At 40.1% G+C, this 21,502-nt stretch overlaps 1 protein-coding gene across 1 annotated transcript; it reads left to right on the forward strand.

Moving 5' to 3' along the window:
- The first annotated feature begins 1,077 nt into the window (after nt 1-1,077).
- LOC139289093 (N-terminal EF-hand calcium-binding protein 1-like) lies at nt 1,078-19,618 on the forward strand. The gene is made up of 12 exons (XM_070910605.1): nt 1,078-1,194; nt 5,421-5,445; nt 9,537-9,645; nt 11,013-11,038; nt 11,291-11,388; nt 14,281-14,539; nt 14,766-14,845; nt 16,123-16,176; nt 17,824-17,936; nt 18,105-18,182; nt 18,358-18,449; nt 19,541-19,618. Exons 1-12 carry the CDS (start codon nt 1,078-1,080, stop codon nt 19,567-19,569), a joined length of 1,080 nt encoding a protein of 359 aa, XP_070766706.1. The 3' UTR covers nt 19,570-19,618.
- Nucleotides 19,619-21,502: the final 1,884 nt, after the last annotated feature.

Genomic DNA, 21,502 nt, shown 5'->3' on the forward strand with positions numbered 1-21,502 from the left:
CACTGTAAAAATGTGTTTGTGTGTAATCACATATCATTATTACATATGATTACAGCTGTGTAATATTATCTATGAACCAGTTATGGATACTTTATAGTTATTATTGCTAACAAATACAATAATAAACACCTATAACCTTATATCTGCTAACAACACCATATAGTGTTTATTTTATTTCTTATTTCTTTCATTTTATTTTATTTTATAGTGTTTATGTACTGCTGAAGTGTTACCAGCCTCATGACTGCTTAGGCATACCTTATTATTATATATCATATTTTAATATTAGAGGAAAATAATACGAATATCCACAATAATTAAGTCCCTGGGACTGTTGTGGGGGAATGTAATGAAAGAGATGTCATAAATGTCTGTAGATAAAAATCACTATGAACTCGTTATCAAAAACCTGCCTTCTTTTGGGCACATTAGTGGAATATCATGCCATATATAGGAATAATACGTATATTATAAATGTCACAAATAAAAGTTTGATTTCAAGATACTATAAAGCTCACCATATATGCCAATGAACAAGCTATTACAGAAACACACTATCAAATATCACCTAGGTTACGATCCACCACAAGGTCACATGAACTCACTTTAAAGTTAATTTGGGAGTACAATACAGAGACACAGATACAGATTACAGTGCGAGTCTTCAAATAATATCTCAGGAGATAAATGCTGCCTGTCAGCTCCACAAGCTGCTCCTGTTTATCTTTTCTTTGTTCAGCCTGTTCTCAGTAAAACTGACTCCCTGTCAGCCAGCCTGTAATTAACTGTTTATCTGACCGTGTGTGTGTGTGCGTGTTCTCACCAGCAGATGGTGCGTTTCCTCGGGCTTTTATGAATCGCTCCTGCTGGTCGTGTGGAGGCGGAGTTTATTCTGCTGTCGTCTCCGTGCGGGCGGTAGGCAGCAGGCGGAGGGCAGGAGGCTGGGTCCATCTCATCCTGACTGGATCGCAGGACCGACATCATCCACCATACTCCACCAAAAAAAAAAAAAAAACCCACACAGGGACAGGACAATCTTTTTTTTTTCAAGGCAGAAATCGCATCGAAATCGGCAAGATGCTGGCCTGTACGGAGTTGATCACCATGTGTCTTCAGTCTGCCAAGCACGAACACCTGAGAAAGCAGCAGGAGCTTGACCACAACCAGAATCACGGCGTCTCTCTTGTGCAGGATGTGAGTACACACTGGCTTTGTGATGTCTGTGGCTTCAAAATCAATTTCTTATGAATACATCTTTTAGAAATATTTGTGTGCATGATTGTATCTATATTTAGACATGATTTGCTGGTGGCCCCTTCTCCTCCAGAGGCACAGTAATACACTGTCCTTCACTCTGCGCTTCATGAATGGTTCACATTGAGGTAATGGCTTGTCAGCCTCCCATTCACATGTGCTTGAAGTACAGCAGTCCTATTATGTAAGAAAGGTGAGTGCGTGCCCATTAGTGCGTGAACGACAGAAGAGATGCCCGTCATCTGACACACACGTTTTGATTCACTTTACATTTTAACCTGCAAAGCATTGCAAGGTAGTTCTTTTAATCTGGTTGTTTTTTCCATTTTTTCCCCCACATGATAACGAGGGTCATGACATTGGTTGTACCCTAGATGAAAAATGCATAGTGTCTATATAAAACATGATATGGTATACATTTTTAATGAGCAGCCATCCCTTCACACAGCTCTAAACAGAACCATAAAAATAGAAAGATGTTCAATTTTGAATGATTTAATCAGGATATAGCTTGCACAGTTGACAGAGGGTTGGATTGTCATGCCTGGTTCTTCTTCTTTTTGCTAAAATACATGCAGTATTATATTTTAAAACACTGCTGCATTTGTGTGCAACCTTTGGTTTACTGAAGGCACTACAGAAAATACAAGACAGAGCATTAGCAGCATCCTTTCCCGGCCTTAGACTTCCTGACAGCTGGCTGTAAATAAAATTATCCAGTTTCTTCGAGGCAGATTATTGGCCGGCGAGAGGAACATTAGACTGCAGCAAGTACGCATTTGGTTTGAATGCAGTTAGCATCCATTCCCTCCAGCACCAGCGCTGCATAACCTCCAAACTGGCTTTTCTTTTCTTCACTGAACCTATTACAGTGGCTAATGGATGGTCATTTATTCTTTAATAGCTGCATGAATTAAGAGTGCGATCACTGGAAGGCAACTAATCCAACTTAACTGTCACTGACCTGCACTAATTCTTTTCTCTTTTTTCCCTCATGACTAAATTATGCTGGTGCTCACACTCATATTTGCAGTATTTTACCAAAAAACTAGCCTCTTTTGTGTTTTTCTTTCTCAGCACATATTCATTACAGCTCACTTAGACTTGAGGAAGCTTTCTGTTTGTTTTTCTCCATCTCACTAAAATAGGCTGTTTTATATAACTAGGCAAGTTGAAGCACTCATTGTTTGATTTAACAGACTCACAGTTAAGCGAAGACTGATAACTTTCACATCCCTGAGAAGCATTTTTCTGCTCTTCCTGGAGATGATAATTTTTTTCAGAGGCTGATGGGAAGCAGTATCATGCATTTCAGACATAGACGGGATGCTGTACATGTTCTGATAATGTCAATTACTCATCCTGCTGTAGTTTTATTGTGTTCAAATAGGACCCAGTGTGACATATTAACAGGCCTCAGGGACTGGCTGAGATAGAAATTAAAACCGGGCAGCATCCATGTAGCTAATACTGCTTTTAGACGATCTTCATTGGCTGTGTGGGATGACAGCAGCTTCATCGACTCCACCAACCTCCCACTTAACAGCACAAAGGAGGAATAAGGGCCAGTAAATCTCAGGTTTCTCCAGAGCCGATGTTTATTGCTCTCAATTTGTTTCCCAGATTTTATGGAGCAGCTCTCTGTTGGCTTCCTCTGACGTGTCTTAGGATGCTTACATCAGCACTTCTACGGTTTAGGGAGATTTGACAGTGATAGCCTCCAGGGTTCATGCCATCACCTGCATCTAAAAGTCATCATGCCTGCTTATCAGTCCAGAGAAGTTTAAGGACCATTATTTTGCATGGGTTAATCCATTCACTACAAATACTTTATACTTGAGATCACAACTAACCTTTTTCTGTGTTTTGGACCTGACCGATACATCATGTGTTAAATCGGTTTTGGCGTGTAGGTCGGCCAATAAGTAAGAAAAGACTGCAGAGAAGTAATGCCAAATATTGTCTTTTGAAAAGGCATTTTTGGTTGGAGTATTGGTATTCAACAGCCTGGCTCTACTTTGAATCTACTTTTTCCCACTGTTCCTGACATCCTCGGGCTTCCATTCATTCATATCATAGTCTTTTAGCTGAACCTAGCATCTATCATAGTGAACATCACGACTACAGTAATTTATGTCAATTGTACATTATTGCCGGTGGAGACATTAATCTGCCCTTAAATTGCATTACCATACAATGACAGTAGCACTCTGTAGGCGCGAGCAGGTGTCCTGGGCATTGGCCAAAACAGTGACGTGATGTCATGCACCAGACTGGTTTACTGTGATTTACAATTAAATTTAGAATAACGTTACTATCTGTAATGTTCCTGTATTTTATTTGGACCATTGGCTCCATTATACCAACTGGCTTGCAAATTATTATCAGCGAATGTTACAAAGCAACCAACACCAGATCCATGTTGTTTAGCAAAGTTACAGCTAACTGGCTAACCATACCTTTGATTAGGTTACACTTAGCTAGTTGTCCGCCCCTGCTTTGCATGGCTCTTGGTTAGTAGTTGCAATTGTTAGGTATAGGCTACACCTTAGCTTTGTGCCGTTACCTGTTGGCTTAAATCACCAACACCATTTGTCGTATCGGTATCGTGGATCACGCTAGCTGGTGAAGTAATTGGGCAAGCTAGTCAACAAACAGAACCACTCAGATTGTATTTTGCTAGCAATAACGTTAGCGAGCAAGCAAGCTAAGCCATCTAGTTCTGCCGTTGGTTGCTTTTGTAACGTTAGATGTTCAAGAAATTTGCCAACGGCAAGCTAACCAATTTGCCAGCCAGATTAGCCCTGGGGGTCTGGATGACTCACTGACGTTATCCACTCAAGACAGTATTTTGCTACGTTAGCTAGCAAGCAATTTGTCCATGTTAGCAAGCAAGCTGTGCATGACTTTGTGCTGGACTCTGTGTTTTGATGGGTGCCGGTCGCTTGTTGACGTTAGCGGGCTCCATTTCTGAGCTAACGTTAGCTAGTCTCACACACTGTTGGTGCTGGAGCACAACATGGAGCTCAAAAACGTCCCAAGTCCTTCACATAGAAATCAGTCCACAGGCTGTTATAGGCAACTGAGAAAGTCGGGGAAAGACTCAATTATTAAGTTATGTTAGAATACATTCACATATAGGCAATAAAAAGTGGTTAATACATGGAAATTATTACATATAGTACCTTTGAGTGCACTCCGAATTGGACCATGAAGACACAACGTTTCACAGGTTCCTGAGATATTCAGTGCAATCTTTCTATATGTTCAGTACCATTCTTTCTTGCATAGATTTCTGTGAGGCTCAGTAGATGTGTCTTGAATGGAGGAGGGATGTTGTAAAAAATGGGATGCGAGCAGAGCGTGTCCAGGCCTTCACAGTCTGATGTGCTCGAAAGGTGACAGCTGGATGTGAGTGCACCACTCCACTCTGATGATACAGTTGATCAACCAGCCACTGGACTCTATTGGACCACATAGAGTGATTGAGCAGAAAAAAAACCCCCTCTGAGATAAAAGAAGTGCCACTCTGATCTCACACACAACACCGTACACACCACACAACGGATCTGACTTCTCACAGGTTTGGTTTGGTTTGGTGTGACACGGTGATGAGGTTGAAGATATTAATGATGATTTTTATCACTGCGCTCGCAGCATAAATTAATGAACAGAAAGGACTGTCGCTTCCTGCTTGCAGGTTTTGCACAAAACCGGGGGAAATATCTTAAAGCAGCATGATCGCTCTCAATGCCCGGAAAGGAAAAAAACATAAAAGCTATCATTCCAAAGCTCCTCACAGGTCCACATTTGTCAGCGTTTCATTTCCTGAGATGTCTCGTGTCTCTTTTGTTATTGAAATGTGGAAATTACAGCTCCACTTAAATGTTCTTCTGTGCTTAAAGGAGGAAGAAAAAAACTGTAGGATTGCCTCACATTTATGGCTTGCATCACTGCTTCTCCAGTAGGCAAAAATCTTTGCATTTGTGTGGCATTGTATCTCAGATTATAGCAACACATCTGAATATATTGTTACCACATGAAGAGGCTGTACTTCCTCTTAATTGCTCAAAACTCCAGATATCGTTGATGTTTGTTTTAAAAAGTGTTTTGTCACTTATACCCAAATCTTAAGACTATAACATGATCTTCTCCTCTTATTGCAGATATTCCGCCGGGCAGACAAAAATGGTGAGTAAGTAAAATGTGCAGCTAATTAGATTATCTGGCTAATTAAAACTCAATTAAAAATCTCTTTGAAGGAGTTGTTGCACACATTGAGATGCATCAATGAAAAAAGGGCACTACTTTGATGGCTCTATTCAGACAGGCAGCTTTGAGGGGATGTGACCCTGGTGGAACTTATCTTTTTATTTATCTTTTGTTGCCATCCTTGAGAGATTCAGGTAGAAGGAATATGAATAACCAAGGTCAGGTGCAGCTGTGTGGTTTTGGTTTTGTGATGTGATCGGATTTGAGAGGGCGAGCTCCCTCGATACAGGATTAGCTCGCCGCACAATGCTCGTCTCAGTGAAAGCCAATGATATATCCTCAGTGAGTCTCTAACATACAATAGGTACACACACATTTGTAGTATAAGTCATCTTGCTACACAGTAAATGTGGCCTCAGCTATCGGTTGCCTCTTGCTGTTTTCCTCAGTAGAAAGGACATTTTTAACATTTCAATTTGAAAAATGGTACAACTTCACTGTAGACTTGCACCTAATGTGAATTTAATGTATTCCCCCTACAAACATGTCACTGTTACATTTGATTAATGTGATACTGTGTTACATTTAAATCCCATCTTTACTTCAAAGGAAATCCTCCCCCTAAACATCTCCTGGGAAAACACAGAACATTCAGCTCTGCAGGAAGAACAGTGCTGACAAAGAGGGAAATGTTTTTGCTCTTAATTTTTTATTCATGCACTGCGTCTCCATTTGATGGAATGTAAAATGCAAAAGGGGCAAGTGATTAATGCATGTTGAGTATCTACGAACTCCGATCAGTTTCCTCGGGAGGACGGTGAATGTGTTACATAAGAGCAGGATTAATGATGCAACATGTGGTTGTCTTGGGTGCCTCACAGCTCGTGTGGAGATATTTAGATACAAAAAAAAAATTCTTATGAATTATGAAAGAGCCTTGAAAAGATTGTTTTCTCCTTGTTGTGTTGTGAGGTTGTGTCCCGTCTCAGGTGATTACTTTGTTAATTACAAGAAGAACGTGTGTCTGAAAATACAACAGAGGTGTGATGTTTAAAGAGAAATAGATGTTATAGACGTAAAGTATTTATGTTACATGCATTTTTGTGAAGCCTCAAGTCTGCTCCCTGTGTTCTCTCTTTCCACCCGCCGCCCTCCAGCACTCACACAAAGCTTTTATTTTTCACTCTTTGTAGAAAGAAAGGAAGAGAAAGCGAGAGAGAAGAACTTGTGGTAGTTATCTTCAATTTGCAGCCCAAGCTCTGCTTGGCTCTCATCTTCACGAACTCACTGAGTCGTGCACCCGAGAGGAGAGTGCCTCCTACCAATCAGCACTGAGTGGGCTGCCATGATACGCCTCCAGCGCTGCGGATTTACCACATAATGAGGGCTGGCTACCAACCCACTACACTCTATCCCTCCACGCTATTGTGATGAGGAATTACATTTTTTAAAAGTAGACAAAACAATTGTATGATTAGAAGAATACAAAGTAGCTACTGAAAGCTTTTACTCACCAGCCGTGTGCTGATACATTGATGTTGCCTCACACTGAGCTCAGAGATGTACACACGTCATGAGATGAAACTGAAAGTGTGATGATATTAGAATCCAATTTTGAACTTGTCGTGGAATTTAACAAAAATGTATTATATTAAGTGTGATAAGTCACAGATTTGCCTTCACGAGACTTTCATCACAAACACACAAAGGTGTCGTCATCATCTGAGCATAATTGTTATCACAAGCATTAGGGTGAAAAATGATTTGTCAAGACCATTGATTGGTTTCAAACCCACTAGTTTTATAGACAAGTATTGTTTTACCTGATTTATTTTCATGATTGTTTCTGGTTGTTGGAAAACAGCTTCCATTAAGGTGCATCATGTGGTTTTGCTTTTTCTCTCTGGACACTCAGATAGTAAGAATCACTGAGAGGTTTCTGCCTCATAAACTTATTCACTTGCAGTTTTTTAATGACTGCTGTATAAGTGCCACAGCTCTGGACACAAGACAGTAACATTATCAATAGTTTGTGAGATAGACATCCAGCTGTTCCACAATTTTGGCAACAAAATGACTCCATTAATCAATCCAAGCAATTTTGACACCTGAAATTTGGACATGTGTGGACAGAAAGTGCTTTCATTTTTAAACTTGATATACTGCACAATAATAAAAATAACTTGAAGTTGAAATTCTGTAAGACTTAATTCACCATGTTTCTCTGTAAAGTGAGTTATTTATCGTCTATCTGTACTCTTCAGTACATTCTTATCTTTCATATTCTCCTGAATTGCATTGTTGCACTTTATGAATTATCTGTGCTTCTTTCAGCACTTTTAGCTTTAGGAGTCCCTCAAAGAAAAAGCGTCCCTGGAAAAATACAAGCTTCATTACACGGAAGAGATTTTCATTTAGGTCACAGTTTGAGCCGCAGTTTTATTCAGTGTGAAGTGAGACAATTAAAGCTAGTAAACTGCCTCGCTTCTGTCTTGAGGTACTGATTTATCATCCACCTGAACACTTTAATTTCCCTGCGGACATGTCGTATTGACAGTTGTTAGTCACAAGGCCTCGGGGTCAATTGTTGCAAAATCTGCATAAATATGTGAAACCTGTCTGCAACTGATTTTTTTGAATTGATATAAAACAGAAAAAAGGCAGCAAATCCTCATATTTGAGAACCTGGAAGCGACGACTATTTGCCATATTTGCTTGATAAATGACTGAAATGATTAACCAGTTATCAAACTTTTTATCGAAGGTAAACTAAACTAATCCAACAAATCCTCCAACATAAATGACAAAACAGGTTGTTTGTCCTTGCCTTTACCCACATGATAATGTCCTGATCTGATTTCCCTATGGTGAAGTTATGGTTAAGGTTTGGTTAAGTTTAGGCAACTAAAAGCTATAAAAGCACCACTCTACTTGATGATATTTGGAACAAATCATAAATCTTCCAGGCAAAGCACATGCCTGACAGATTACTGTCCTTTAGCTTGTAAGACAAACATTGTGTATAAAGAGAGGCTGAACCATTTTACCACAACAGCTCTTCTCTCCAAGAAACAGTGAACACTTAGCATATTATGCCATCTGAGCTGCACTCTAACTTGGGTGTCTAGTTGGGTGTGAATCTACACCAAAGCGGCTCTGATGGAGAAGGCTGGAGAATGAGTCAGAGGTGCAACAGAGTGTGTTTACTCCTATATCATGTGGAAAAAATCTGAAAGAATCAGAAGCAAATCTCTTCTGGAAATGTGTCATTTTGCTAACAAGCCTTCATATCCGGTGCCGTCCACTGTGTAAGCTGGCATGAAGTCAAAATTGTTCTTACAAACTAACAGATGATATGATTTACTGTTGGCTCAGGCCTATCAGTCTCAGCTCTGTTGCCTGGCGGGGATCTCAGAGCCGGGTCTCAAAAGGTTTCACTGCTTACAGAGCAAAGCTGGCGAGATTTCATTATCGTCTGAAGTTTGTCGGCTATTGAGCTCTGCTCTGACCACTCAAACTAGCCCTCAATCCTTGCTCCCAATTTCCTTTAGGACCCTGCGGGGCCCCAGACGCTGCTAATCAGGGGCAGACCATGCTTAAATCTGAAAGCTGCCATAAACTACATACAAGATTTGGTGGATGTGCAAACTGTGTTTATGCGATTGTTACAAAACAGTGAAGTAGGAGAAATGAATTGTAGCAGAAATCGAAACAGTGGTTAAATTATTTTTGCAGAATCAGGTTTCAGCAGTGAGGAAATAAAAGCAGCGATATGGTCTCATTTAAAAAGGAAATGTGGTGCTCAATTAGGAAGTTATTACTCCTAAGAGCAGAAATTGGATTTTCAGCTGTATCACATCACTAACAAATAATCATTTGCTGCAGTAATGGAGTTGGATAAGGGGAAATTACTATTAAAGTTTAACTCAGTTCTATAGGAAAGACTTCTAAGTGTCGCTTTTTGCCTAAAAGTTTGTCGTTGACAAGTTTTAAAGCTAAATAAAGAAGATTTTGGGAGTATGTATCAGGCTTCAGTGAGGTGTAATTTTCACGGGTTTGTTCCCTTTCAGACGACGGGAAGCTGTCCTTGGAGGAGTTCCAGTCGTACTTCACTGATGGTATCCTCACTGACGAGCAGATGCAGGAGCTGTATTACTCCATCGACAGGCAGCAGACAGAGTAAGCTCATCTTCCTTTTGGACGTCCTCCAACTCTGCTGCCATCTGTAGCCTCCTGCTGCCTGGCAGGGAGACGTCAACACCTCACTTCAGTGAAGACGATGTCAATATTCCACAGAGAGCCCCAGAGTTTGCAGCACAAGATTGGCAGATACGTAAACATTTGCCTGTGCCCCTGGCTTTCAATTAAACTTGAAAAAACATTTGTTGGAATAAAACATCTTCAGTAATATAAGTAACAAACAGCTTTAGCTACACCTGTAAAGCTCAAATTTGTGTAACTTCAAACAAATATAGATTAATGTAAAAAAGCTTTCAATACATAAACATTTAAACAGACGTTGAAGGTAATATAATTAAATAAAATCTTATTTTCCATCTATCTAAATGAGTAAAATCAAAAGTACATGTAATACTGAATGAAACAACACAAATATCTAAAGTACACAAATATGATGTCCCTGACTTTTTGCCTTACTATGTCAGTTACTATACATCACAGTACATTATGATTAGTACAATGCATTATACCATACTTTATGTGCTGTAAAAGTGCTTTTAGAGTTAGTTGCAAGGCACTTGTGCTCCTGTGTTTAGTGTCTTGTCTAAGTACCCCTCAGAGATCTGTAGTGAAAATAATCAATGCCTCTTTGTTTCAAATGGAAAGCTGCAACATGACAAGAAAACTACAGCTACACAAGTGGCTAAGGCTGTGCTTTGAGCTAAATGCTAACGTTGGCATACTAACATGCTCACGATGACAACATGCTGTTAAGCATGAACAACTTTTTACAGGTTTAATGTTCACCATCTTAGGTTATTGTGTTGGCATGGCAACATTTGCTAATTAGCACTAAAAACTGTGAAGCTGAGGCTGATTGGAATGGCATTAGTTTTACATGTATTTGGTCGTAAACCAAAGTATTTGACAAATTGAAAGTTTGACCAGATGGTGGCACTAGATGAAAAGTCAGAGGATCTCCCAAGTCATTAGGAGTTATCTTCTGGGGACCATGGATATCTGTACCAAATGTCATGGCAGTCCATCCCAGAGTTGTGAAGAGATTTTACTAAAAGCCCAAAAAGTCATCCTGTTGGTTGCACTAGAGCAAGGGTTTTCATAGTCTGACCCTGTACATATTTGAGAGAGAGCACTTCTTCTGGGGACCATGAATGTCTGCACAAAAGTTCATGGCAATCCATCCAACAGTCTGGACCAAAGTGGTGGACTGACCGTCCCTAGAGCTGCTAGCATGGCTAAAAAGACAAAAAATACTATCTTGTGTGTTGACACACTTTTTTCAGGATTTCCAATTACATCTCTTAGATTAACATATCTCTTTTTGTCTTCTTCCCATTGCCTCACAGCAACCTGGACATAGACAAACTCTCAGGTATGTGTCACTCTTGCTTTATTTTACTGACTTTGCTAATAAATTCACTATACAGTACATTTAGATATAAGCCCAGGGTTCCATGCTTTTAGCTGTTGCTATTGGCTAAAACTGTCTGATGGTGACCACAACTCAAACACAAGCATGCTTCAGTCTCAGTGACACAGCAATTAGTGTCCGCTTTAATTGATCAGTGTGCTGATCAGACACAAAGCATAGTGAAAGAGCTTGACAAATCTTTTACTCCTCCAGAGTACTTCACTCCACATCTGGGGGAATACGTCAACGTCCTGTCTGCTCTGGAAAAGCTGAACGTGGCCATTTTGAAGGCCATGGATAAAACTAAAGAGGTGGGTGATGAAGAGGTGGCTTTCACCTTTTTCACGTCAAGACATAACTTAAATGTAGCACAACATCAGCAGGCTATCCATTTCAACAGCTGTCAGAACATCATTGTAAGCATCCTTCATGGCTCCAAGCATTCAGACAGGCTTTTTTGTTTGTGTCTCAGCTGTCAGTTTGAAACCCTCTCAGATCAGTCTGCTGTGGTGGCGAGACAGAAGAAAAGAAAACTGCCCAGCATGACTGACTGCCTGCTATCTGCTCTGCCTCTCCTCACTGACAATAGATTTTCACACAGGAGCTCACTGAACCTTACAAGATGAGCAGGGCTTTTAAAAATGGTCTCCTCTAACAAGATAGTTGACGTCACCTTGTTGGTGTGAGGAACACGGCTGCTGTATGTCTTTATAAATCAGCTGAACAGCCAGTAAAGAGGAAGTAAAGCAATTCATGTGACCACATCTTTTTGAGCTCTTTTGGGAACGATTGAACTACAATATATTAAAGCCAATTTCACAATGTGGTGCTGGTATTGTAGAAATATTTATTTTGGATTTTGCTTAAAACCACAACTGTGAAATGTGAAAATGTGTGCGCCACAATATGGCTAATAAAAACCCAAAGATAATCAAAGTAAGATATAAAACAAAGAGAAGCAGCTAATTCTCACATTTGAGAAGCAGTTTTTTTTCCAGTTACCACATGTTCTGTAACGTGCAGAAACACATGAATGCTGCAATGTGCACATTCAAACATAAATCACCTTCACGTGGGAACAAGATTTCCTCTGGCAACATATTGCATGTTATCACTGCTATTAACTCGTGTATCATCATATCTGGCACCATCTTCATGTGATAGCATTGCTTTGGCCGTTTGACATTACACTGAGTATTTTTTCACTTTTTAGTTCAAACCAGCATCCAGTAACCAGTATCATAACATGATTTCACCAATTTTGCATACCGTTGGTTTCATCACTCATATGTTCCATCCTGATTGTAAACTCAAGGAAAAAAGGCTTTGAAGCTGAAATAGAGATCAAGCTGTTCGATCAAAAGAGTGAAACTTTTTTACACCAGCATATCTTTTACATGTTTTCCAGGTAAGGAGACACCGTATCTCATCAAATCATCAGCCTCAGATTGTGAAGCATGCTAATTAGAGCGTTATGAAATCCTGTTATGAAGCCTGGTTGAGCAGAGCCGTATATTCCATGAAATGTAGAGGGGATTAAAGTGTCTGCCCCCGACATGCAGCGCTGTAATCATGTTGTCTTCGGCGCACTCAGTGGAGATCAACATCAGACAGCTTCCACTAAGACATAATCAATGGCTCAGCTCACTCTTTATCGAGCTCGCCTAACCAATTGGGGAATATTTATTTTGCAAGGGAAGAGAATCAGGTGCGGACTGTGAACAGAGAGACGGTTGTACGTGGATGCAGATTTATGATGAGGTTGTTTCCTGTGGTATGTAGCAATTTATTTTCACTGCAGTGTTGCTGATGATAGTAGATGATAGAGTAAGAGAGAGAGCATACGGCGATAGTGGAGCGTAGATGACAGTGACCAAGGCTGACAAACCCCCCCCAGCTGTCCAACTGATCAGACGTCAGATGTCCTTCACATAACTGCGCCGCAAACACACAGCCATTTTTCAGCTGCTCTTACCTCCCTCTCTTTCAGTTCTTTCTCTCTTTTTAATCCGAGTCTATTATTCGCTCATGCACACACTTTTCTTTCTCTCTGTCCTTTCTCTGTACATGCATTTTCTCCGACATTGTCTTCATGCCTGGCTCTTTTTCTCTTCCTCTTGTACTTTCCCGTCCTCTATATCACCCGTGTCTCCCTACAACTCATGCATTTTTCATGTTGCTATTAGCCAGTCAAAAAGCTTTCTTTGCCCTGAAGAGCAGATGCTTTTTTAGCCTTAGTTATGAAATTAATTTTGCTAAACCAAAGATAAAACTGATCAAGTAGCAGTGCTCAATGGCCACCAAGACTCCCATGTAGCTTTAGGCAAAAAATATGGGTAAAACGTAGTACATGAAGCCTGGAAAAACAAACAGTAAAGCAATGAAATCAACAGACTAAAATATATCCTCTGTGTTGCTGTAGTGCCCAGAGATGAAAAGAAAACATTCGCTGTGATGTTGCAGCTCCTCTGTCTCGAAAAAGAAAGGGAGGAGAAATTGAGAAAAGGGCTGAGGTTCATTACTCATGTCGTGCAGCATCTCTGCTGCCGAGAAAACAGAAGAGCACACAGAAACAAGGATTCCAACAAGTTCAGTGGTCATTTTTCAAACGTCTCCCTGTCATTGTTTTTTCCTGAACTCTATTTTGTTTCACCGCGGGGTGCTGGTGAGGGTGATGGGGTTCATTATCCATGAAAACTTAGCTGGCAAAAAAAACAGCCACCGCTGAATCGTATAATTCTCAAAAGTCTCCTCAGACTGGCACCACACATCCATACATTATCATAATATCACTTTCCAATTCATGGAATAGACCATTATCACTCTGTGTGCTTGGCATTCATAAATTCAGGGTGTGACAAATTCACACCATGCATGTGACAACCGGTTTAACTTGATCTGTGATAACTTGTTTCCTCTGACTCTCCTCTGATAAGATACCTGATAAACAAAGATCTTATTCTTTTAAAGGCAGAGTGAGAACATAATCCTAACAAACCACAAACAACCTCAAGAATCAATTTCTGTCTGGACTTGCAGCTATTTCCTCATTTGTTCACAGTTCCTATAATCACCCGAGCTGAAGATTAACAGGCAGACAAGTTCATCATACAAAACACAAACATTTCTTGGGCTAAAGAGAAGATAAGAAATGAATGAATGAATTAATGATTCATTTTTACTCCCCTAACTCTTCCATTCAGGAGTATCAGGGTTCATCAGTGCTGGGTCAGTTTGTGACGCGCTTCTTGCTGAGGGAGACCTCCACCCAGCTGCAGTCCCTTCAATCATCACTGGATTGTGCCATGGATGCTGTTCATGACCAGGGCTGTACAGGAAGGACAACACTGAGGAAGCCAGAGGACCTGCCTATCCAGAGGGTGGCCAAACGCCCCGGCCGACGCATCCAAAAGAACATGTGTCTCTCCCCTACTGACCCCTACTCTGGCATGCTCACCACAGGTACATGTCATTGCGTTTAAGATATTGGAGGTAAATCTGAGAAAAAGTTTGACAAAATACTGGAAATTTAAAGGGCATATTGCAGCGATTGGGCTCATTGTGCTTTCAACCATGTGAATACAACCCAAAAATTGCAAGAATCATGCAAGTACATCAACTTCATCAAATCTGCTGATTGTCACTGTTGACTTCCTGTGTTGTGCTGATGTTGTGTTTCTGGGGTCAGGGGTCAGCGTGGAGCCAGACAACCATTGGGGCTCCCAGATCAACCAACTGGAGGAGCTCATAGACAAACTGGAGTGTGAGGTTTGTATAAAGTCTGTGTTTTGTGCTTCCAGTCTTTATGCGTAGCTAAGCAAACCGTCTGCTGGCTCTATAGCTTAATACTTAGCGGACAGACATGAGAGTGATATCAACCTTTTCATCAGATTCTCGGCAAGAAAGCAAATAAGTGTGTCTCCCAAAATGTAAAAAAAAGGTTTCCCCCCAAAGTTCTCCACTTAAGAACTATAGGTAATAGTACAAACAGTGGCTTGAAATGTTATTCAAAGCAATGCAAAAGTTTTAGGAATCTCTGAAGTTTGGAGAGAGTCCTCTTTTTAAAAATCTTTTTAATAAGAATTTAAGCCTTTTAAACGCCAGCATCTCTGGCATGTTTCATCCGAAGAGAGGGAGCCGCAGGACCACATCAGCCCAATGCTGGTGAGGTTTACGTGTTTTACTTTCAGTGCTATGTGATAGAGAGACTAAAATATGCAGCCAAAGGTTTGTCTCACGAGGGAGAATTGCTCTTTGTGAGGATCAGGTTTAACTACAGAGGCTCGGCTGCCACAGACAGAAATGTCAAGCAGACCGTGTGTGAGCCCCACTGTGTGTTTGCAGATCACCGGTGTTTTCCCTGCGGTATGGGATCCAACATGTTTGTCAGAGAGGATGATTTGCACAAAGTCCGTGTGGATGTTGAGGCCAACTGTACACGCTGTATTCAACTGCTGAATGTCATACATAAGGTATCTGTGAATACATGCTGTGCTTCACTCAAACTAGACACTGAGAAAAAAGTCTCAGTGAGCCGATGAGAGACAGCTGTTGTTCAAAAACTCGATACTTCACACAGATATCCAGATACTGATGCAAGCCTGTTATCGGTGCTCTGGGATGTTTTGAATTTCTTCAAATGAACAAAAAACCACCATTATTTTCCCCGTAGGCCTGAAAATGAGCTGCTGCGGGTTTTATTTCATTTTTAATATTGCCGTCATTATAATTTAAAATATTCATCTGAAATTATAAATGAGGCATTTTCCAAGGTTAGATATCAGCATTGCAAGGATAATAAACTAGCCTGCTAACACACTAATAATTACATTTCCTTATCTTGGCCTTGCAGACAAGAATATAGCCTTACCCCCCGTTCTCAGGGCTGCAGTGAGGCTGTTGGGTTAATACGAATATGGCGGTCTCTTCCTTGTGAAAGCCAATGCGTTGTGACAGACTTGTGACTACAGGCCACACTTTGACTGGATTTGGTTGAGCCAGTTCTGCAGCTAATTTTTGTTCTGCTCATGTGCCCCCATTTTCAGAGTCCGCATCTTGAACCCCTCAAAGAGGACACATTGGCAGGGACATATAAATCGGTGAGTCCAATGTGTCGCTAAATATGGGTTCGTTAGTAAGATTGTGTCAGATTATATAAGATGAATTTTCACAAAACCAATATATGTAATATATGCAGTATATACAGTTAGGCCCAGAAATAAGCTGTTGCTGTGAACCCACGACATGAGGTCAAAGGAGCTCTCAATGGAAGTGAAACAGACCATCCTTAGGCTGAAAAAAAAGAAGAAATCCATCAGAGAGATGGCAGAAATGTTAGGAGTGGCCAAATCAACAGTTTGGTGCATTCTGAGACAAAAAGAGCGCACTGGTGAGCTTGAGAACTCAAAAAGGCCTGGATGTCCACAGAAGACAACGGTGGTGGATGATCGCAGGATCCTTTCCATGGTGAAGAAAAACCCCTTCACAACATCCACCCAAGTGAAGAACACTCTCCAGGAAGTAGTGTATCAGTATCTAAGTCTACCATAAAGAGAAGACTTAATGAGAGTAAATACAGAGGGTTCACCACAAGGTGCAAACCATTAATCAGCCTCAAAAATAGAAAGGCCAGATTAGACTTTGACAAAAAATATCTGAAGAAGCCAGCCCAGTTCTGGAACAGCATTCTTTGGACAGATGAGACTAAGATCAACCTGTACCAGAATGATGGGAAGAAGAAAGTATGGAGAAGAATTGGAACAGCTCATGATCCAAAGCACACCACATCTTCTGTAAAACATGGTGGAGGCAGTGTGATGGCATGGGCATGCATGGCTTCCAATGGCACTGGGTCACTAGTGTTTATTGATGATGTGACAGAAGACAGAAGCAGCCGGATGAATTCTGAAGTGTATAGGGATATACTTTCTGCTCAGATTCAGCCAAATGCAGCAAAGTTGATTGGACGGTGCTTCACAGTACAGATGGACAATGACCCAAAACATACTGCGAAAGCAACCCAGGAGTTTTTTAAGGCAAAGAAGTGGAATATTCTGCAATGGCCGAGTCAATCACCAGATCTCAACCCGATCGAGCATGCATTTCACTTGCTCAAGACAAAACTTAAGGCAGAAAGACCCACAAACAAGCAACGACTGAAGACAGCTGCAGTAAAGGCCTGGCAAAGCATCACAAAGGAGGAAACCCAGCGTTTGGTGATGTCCATGGGTTCCAGACTTCAGGCAGTCATTGCCTGCAAAGGATTCTCAACAAAGTATTAAAAATGGACATTTTACTTATGGTAATGTTAATTTGTCCAATTATTTTTGAGCCCCTGAAATGAGGAGACTTTGTATAAAAATGGTTACAATTCCTAAATGTTTCATAGGATATTTTTGTTCAACCCCTTGAATTAAACCTGAAAGTCTGCACTTCAATTGCATCTTAGTTGTTTCATTTCAAATCCAATGTGGTGGCTTGCAGAGCCCAAATCATGAAGATTGTGTCACTGTCCAAATATTTCTGGGCCTAACTGTATATGTGTGTGTACATATATATACATATACATACATACATACATATATATGTATATGTAGGAAAAATGTTGCTGCACATTTTTTATGTGTTTGATTTATATATGATATTTTGGAATAGCTGGAAATCACTCATGCAAATGCACATTAGCCTAATCTGTTGACATTATTTGAAGATGTGGTTACGGTTCATTTTCCCTGCTCCCTCTCTAGAACATACTTCTGGTCCAGAGACAAATGTCCGTGAAGGAGAGGGATGTGGAGCAGTTTCAGCAAGCTCTTAAAATCTACACAGATGCCACCAGCAGCCAGCCAGACAACCTGCAGTATGTCCCTTTGTCTGCCTCAGTGCCTTTGTTTGCCTCGGGATCTCTCTGCGATTTGTTGCAGCCACTTCAATTTGCTTCAATTTTCACAAACATATGAGATAACCCCCACTGCCCTGTTTTCCTCTCTCCCTGTGTCTCTCTATCTCTGTCTCTTTTTATTTTTAGCGTTTCAGTCCAGAACCTGCCAGACAGATCATGCTTCATCATGTACGAATTTTGGCAGGGCCGTCTCTCCTGGATGAGGTAGGATCAGAAGGGCTTCATGGCATATTAGACTAGAAAACATGCTCTGAGAATTTCACTGCTGAACCAAAATTTGCACAGCACACCCAGCTGCTCACAGGCTCTCTTTGAAACATTATTGCCTTGCTGAGAGGCAAATGGCAGTCACATCCTTTTCATCCCTCTTTCCTCTCAGCTACCTGCAGTCGTCCATCAGTAAGACCTTCCAGCGCTGCATTATTGACTCACTGGAAGAGTCGGAGATGGTCTCCACCATGCTTCTCCCAGGTAGAAACCAGACACTTAAACAATTATCTCTAATTTATTGAAAGCTGCTATTTTATGCACAAAGTTCAGTTTGATTTAGTCGATAGTTTTATGAAAGATAACTTTTCTCAGTAAAACTGTGAGAATGAAATTTAAAGTAGCCTGGCCTGGTGGAAAAATATTACTGCATATGTTTCACACAATGAACGGGGGTTTCCAGAGCTTCAAGATGCAAAGGATTATAGATTAAATTAACCTAAGAGCTGAGTTTAAGTTCTTCTGGGAGAAAAATCTGTGGGAAACAATATCATTCAGGTGCTTTACAGGTAAAGAATCGCATTAATATTAAAGCTGCTATAATCAATATTTTTTATATTAACAATGGATCAAATAACTATGTGTATATGAAAGGGTTGGCTCATAGTGACGAACCCACAGATAATTATCACCCAACTCATCAGTTCTCCTGAGCTCTAACAGGATGTTTTAGCTTCTCTCAGCTCATTGTTTTTGCTGGACCATAGCTTTACTGTTTTGGTTCACTCACACTGCATAATTTCCAGACACAGCAGGCAGCTGTTTTCCGCTAAAAGGCTCTCTGGTAAACCCACTGCGTGCTACCTGCCCAGCACTGAATAGCAGACAAAGTTAGCGACAAGCTGGTTAACATAGTGGAGCATCTTGCAGCTAAAGAACCAGATATTTCCCTTGTTGGAGTTGGTGGGAACCAAAACAGGGCTAAAAACAGAGTGAATGTGGGACTTCTATCAGGTGTCCAGAAACATGACCACAAACGAATGCTAATGTTGCTACGTATCTGCTCGATGTGTCTGTTTGCTAACAAGTTCACCACATCAATTTAAAAGATGATGGATAATATGTCTGTGTTGTGTTTATAGTCTGTTTCTGCTGCCCCCAAATGGCCAAAAAATCAGTTAATGCAGGCTGATATACTGTATTAGATAATGAGTTGTGATCTTTGGATTCCTTTTTTAAGGGAAAATAGAAATACTTGTTTAAATTTAGCTTCTCTTTCTGTTGCAACTGCTCATTTGTTTGACTCAAGCAAAGAGCATAAAACATTGATGCTTAATTATTGTTTCAATCAACAGCCTCTTGGTGGATTATGAACAACAACTGACAGAGCAAAGCTGCTGCTGTTCAACACAATGAAAGCTGGAGGAAGAGGCGATTGTATAATCGTTTAATCTCTTTTGTTCTTTGATATCCACTTTTTCCTCATGGCATGATCAGGATTGTTGTTTTGCAAAGCTATGCTCAGAGGTTTAAAAAAAAAAAAGACGGATAAACCAGTCAACAGTGAAACAAACTTAAACCTTGGAGAGAAATAATTGAGGTAATGCAATATTTTACGGTGTGGTCAGGATCTGTGCCAACATTCATTTAACAGTATTGGCACATTTCATCCTTCTGATTTAATAGAAAAAAATTGAAAAGAAAGATTTGCATGATTTCTTATTTCTTAGTGCTAGTTTATTTCAATCAAAACTACATCTTAGAATAGATATTATGTCAGTGATGCCACAAAAATAGAAAGTGATCTGTCACATCCATCACGATTCAGCACTCATTCTTCAGTACAGACAAAAACAGAAATAGTGGTAGGGTTAACCTGCGTCTCCCCTTGTTCTCTCTGTGGTATTGTGCTTTGTTGTCTCCTTCAAAGCTTTGCTACCAAGCGTGTTTTTGTTGATGGGTTAGACAGCCACAAGATAGAACATAGCTAATGAGCGATTATCAAAAATTTTATCATCCGTGTGTCACTCCTGCACTTTAGAAAAACATGGACCTAAACATGAAGAAAGGATATTTATTGTAGATTGCCTATTGAAAATGTAGAATTAACTGCTGTCATAACAAGCTGCACTGAGGTGTAGTGAGACATTAGCGGACGATAACAACAATTAACCAAATAGTTCCCACTAATAAAACTCAAAAGCCATTATTTTACATGTGCAGTGTGTAATCAGAAGAGTTTAACGGTACATCACACACACAAAATAGAAGTTTATATTTTGAGTATAGACGTTAAGCAGAAACTGTTCAGTGTAATGGCATTAGAGAGAAAGTCTATTAAGATTGTGTACAGTAGTTAATGAAAGCTGTAATATGTTAAGTAATTGTTGTAGAACATTGGTAAATGTGCAGTGTGATAGCATACTGAGCTTTGCTCTGATAAATGAGGAATGAATGTGTTCACTCTCTTTTTTTATTAAAAGTGTATCATTTCTTTTATGAAGAATATACAGTTGTTATGTGGATGCTATGTTTGTTTTCTGGCATGAAATAAAGTTCATGACTCGTTGATGACATTAAGTGATGAATTAATTGTCCTTATGAGCATAATGTTTATGAACTGTGACCTAATATAAAACACTTATATTCATTAGTAAATTAATGGTAAGGTTGAAATGGTCAACTGTATTAACCAGCCACCTCATATTGTGTTTACGTTTATTATTGTATTAAGTTGGCCTCTCCTATATGTCAAGACATTTTAGCGGGGATATACTGCCCATGTAAAAATGATCAGAGTGTGTAAATAATGGGTAAAGCTCTTTTAGACTGTAAATTGTATTAAAAGCCAATGTACCTGTACAGCAGCGGTCGAAGAAACTGAAACAAAATAAGAAATGATTTTCCTTCTCCTGAATAAGGCTGACAGACTGAAATCCTTTGTAAATATAAACTAATGATACCAGCGGCTGGAACCTTTGATAAAATAGTGAATGAATTTCAGGCCCACCTTGTGTTGAATCTGGGGCAATTGGCTGGTTTTCACTCATCAAAGCCAGTTTGCTCTTTCAGCTGATTCTTTCTCCTCAACCTGAAACAGCTCTAACCTAGAAAGTTTAAGCCCAAAGGCAGCTCACATTCACCGTCTGTATTCTCAGTCTTAATAGTATATACACAGCGGGTTATATTGGACTCCACAGCATCTTTATCCCAGAGTGCATTACCTACCAAAAATAAGCAGTTTAAGTTGTGGAAGGTTTATACTTTGTGCTTTAAGAATACTTAATCTTATGTACAATAGAACTCACATATGAGGA

The sequence above is a fragment of the Enoplosus armatus genome, chromosome 8 (genome assembly GCF_043641665.1).
Source record: "Enoplosus armatus isolate fEnoArm2 chromosome 8, fEnoArm2.hap1, whole genome shotgun sequence".
Lineage (NCBI taxonomy): Eukaryota > Metazoa > Chordata > Actinopteri > Centrarchiformes > Enoplosidae > Enoplosus > Enoplosus armatus.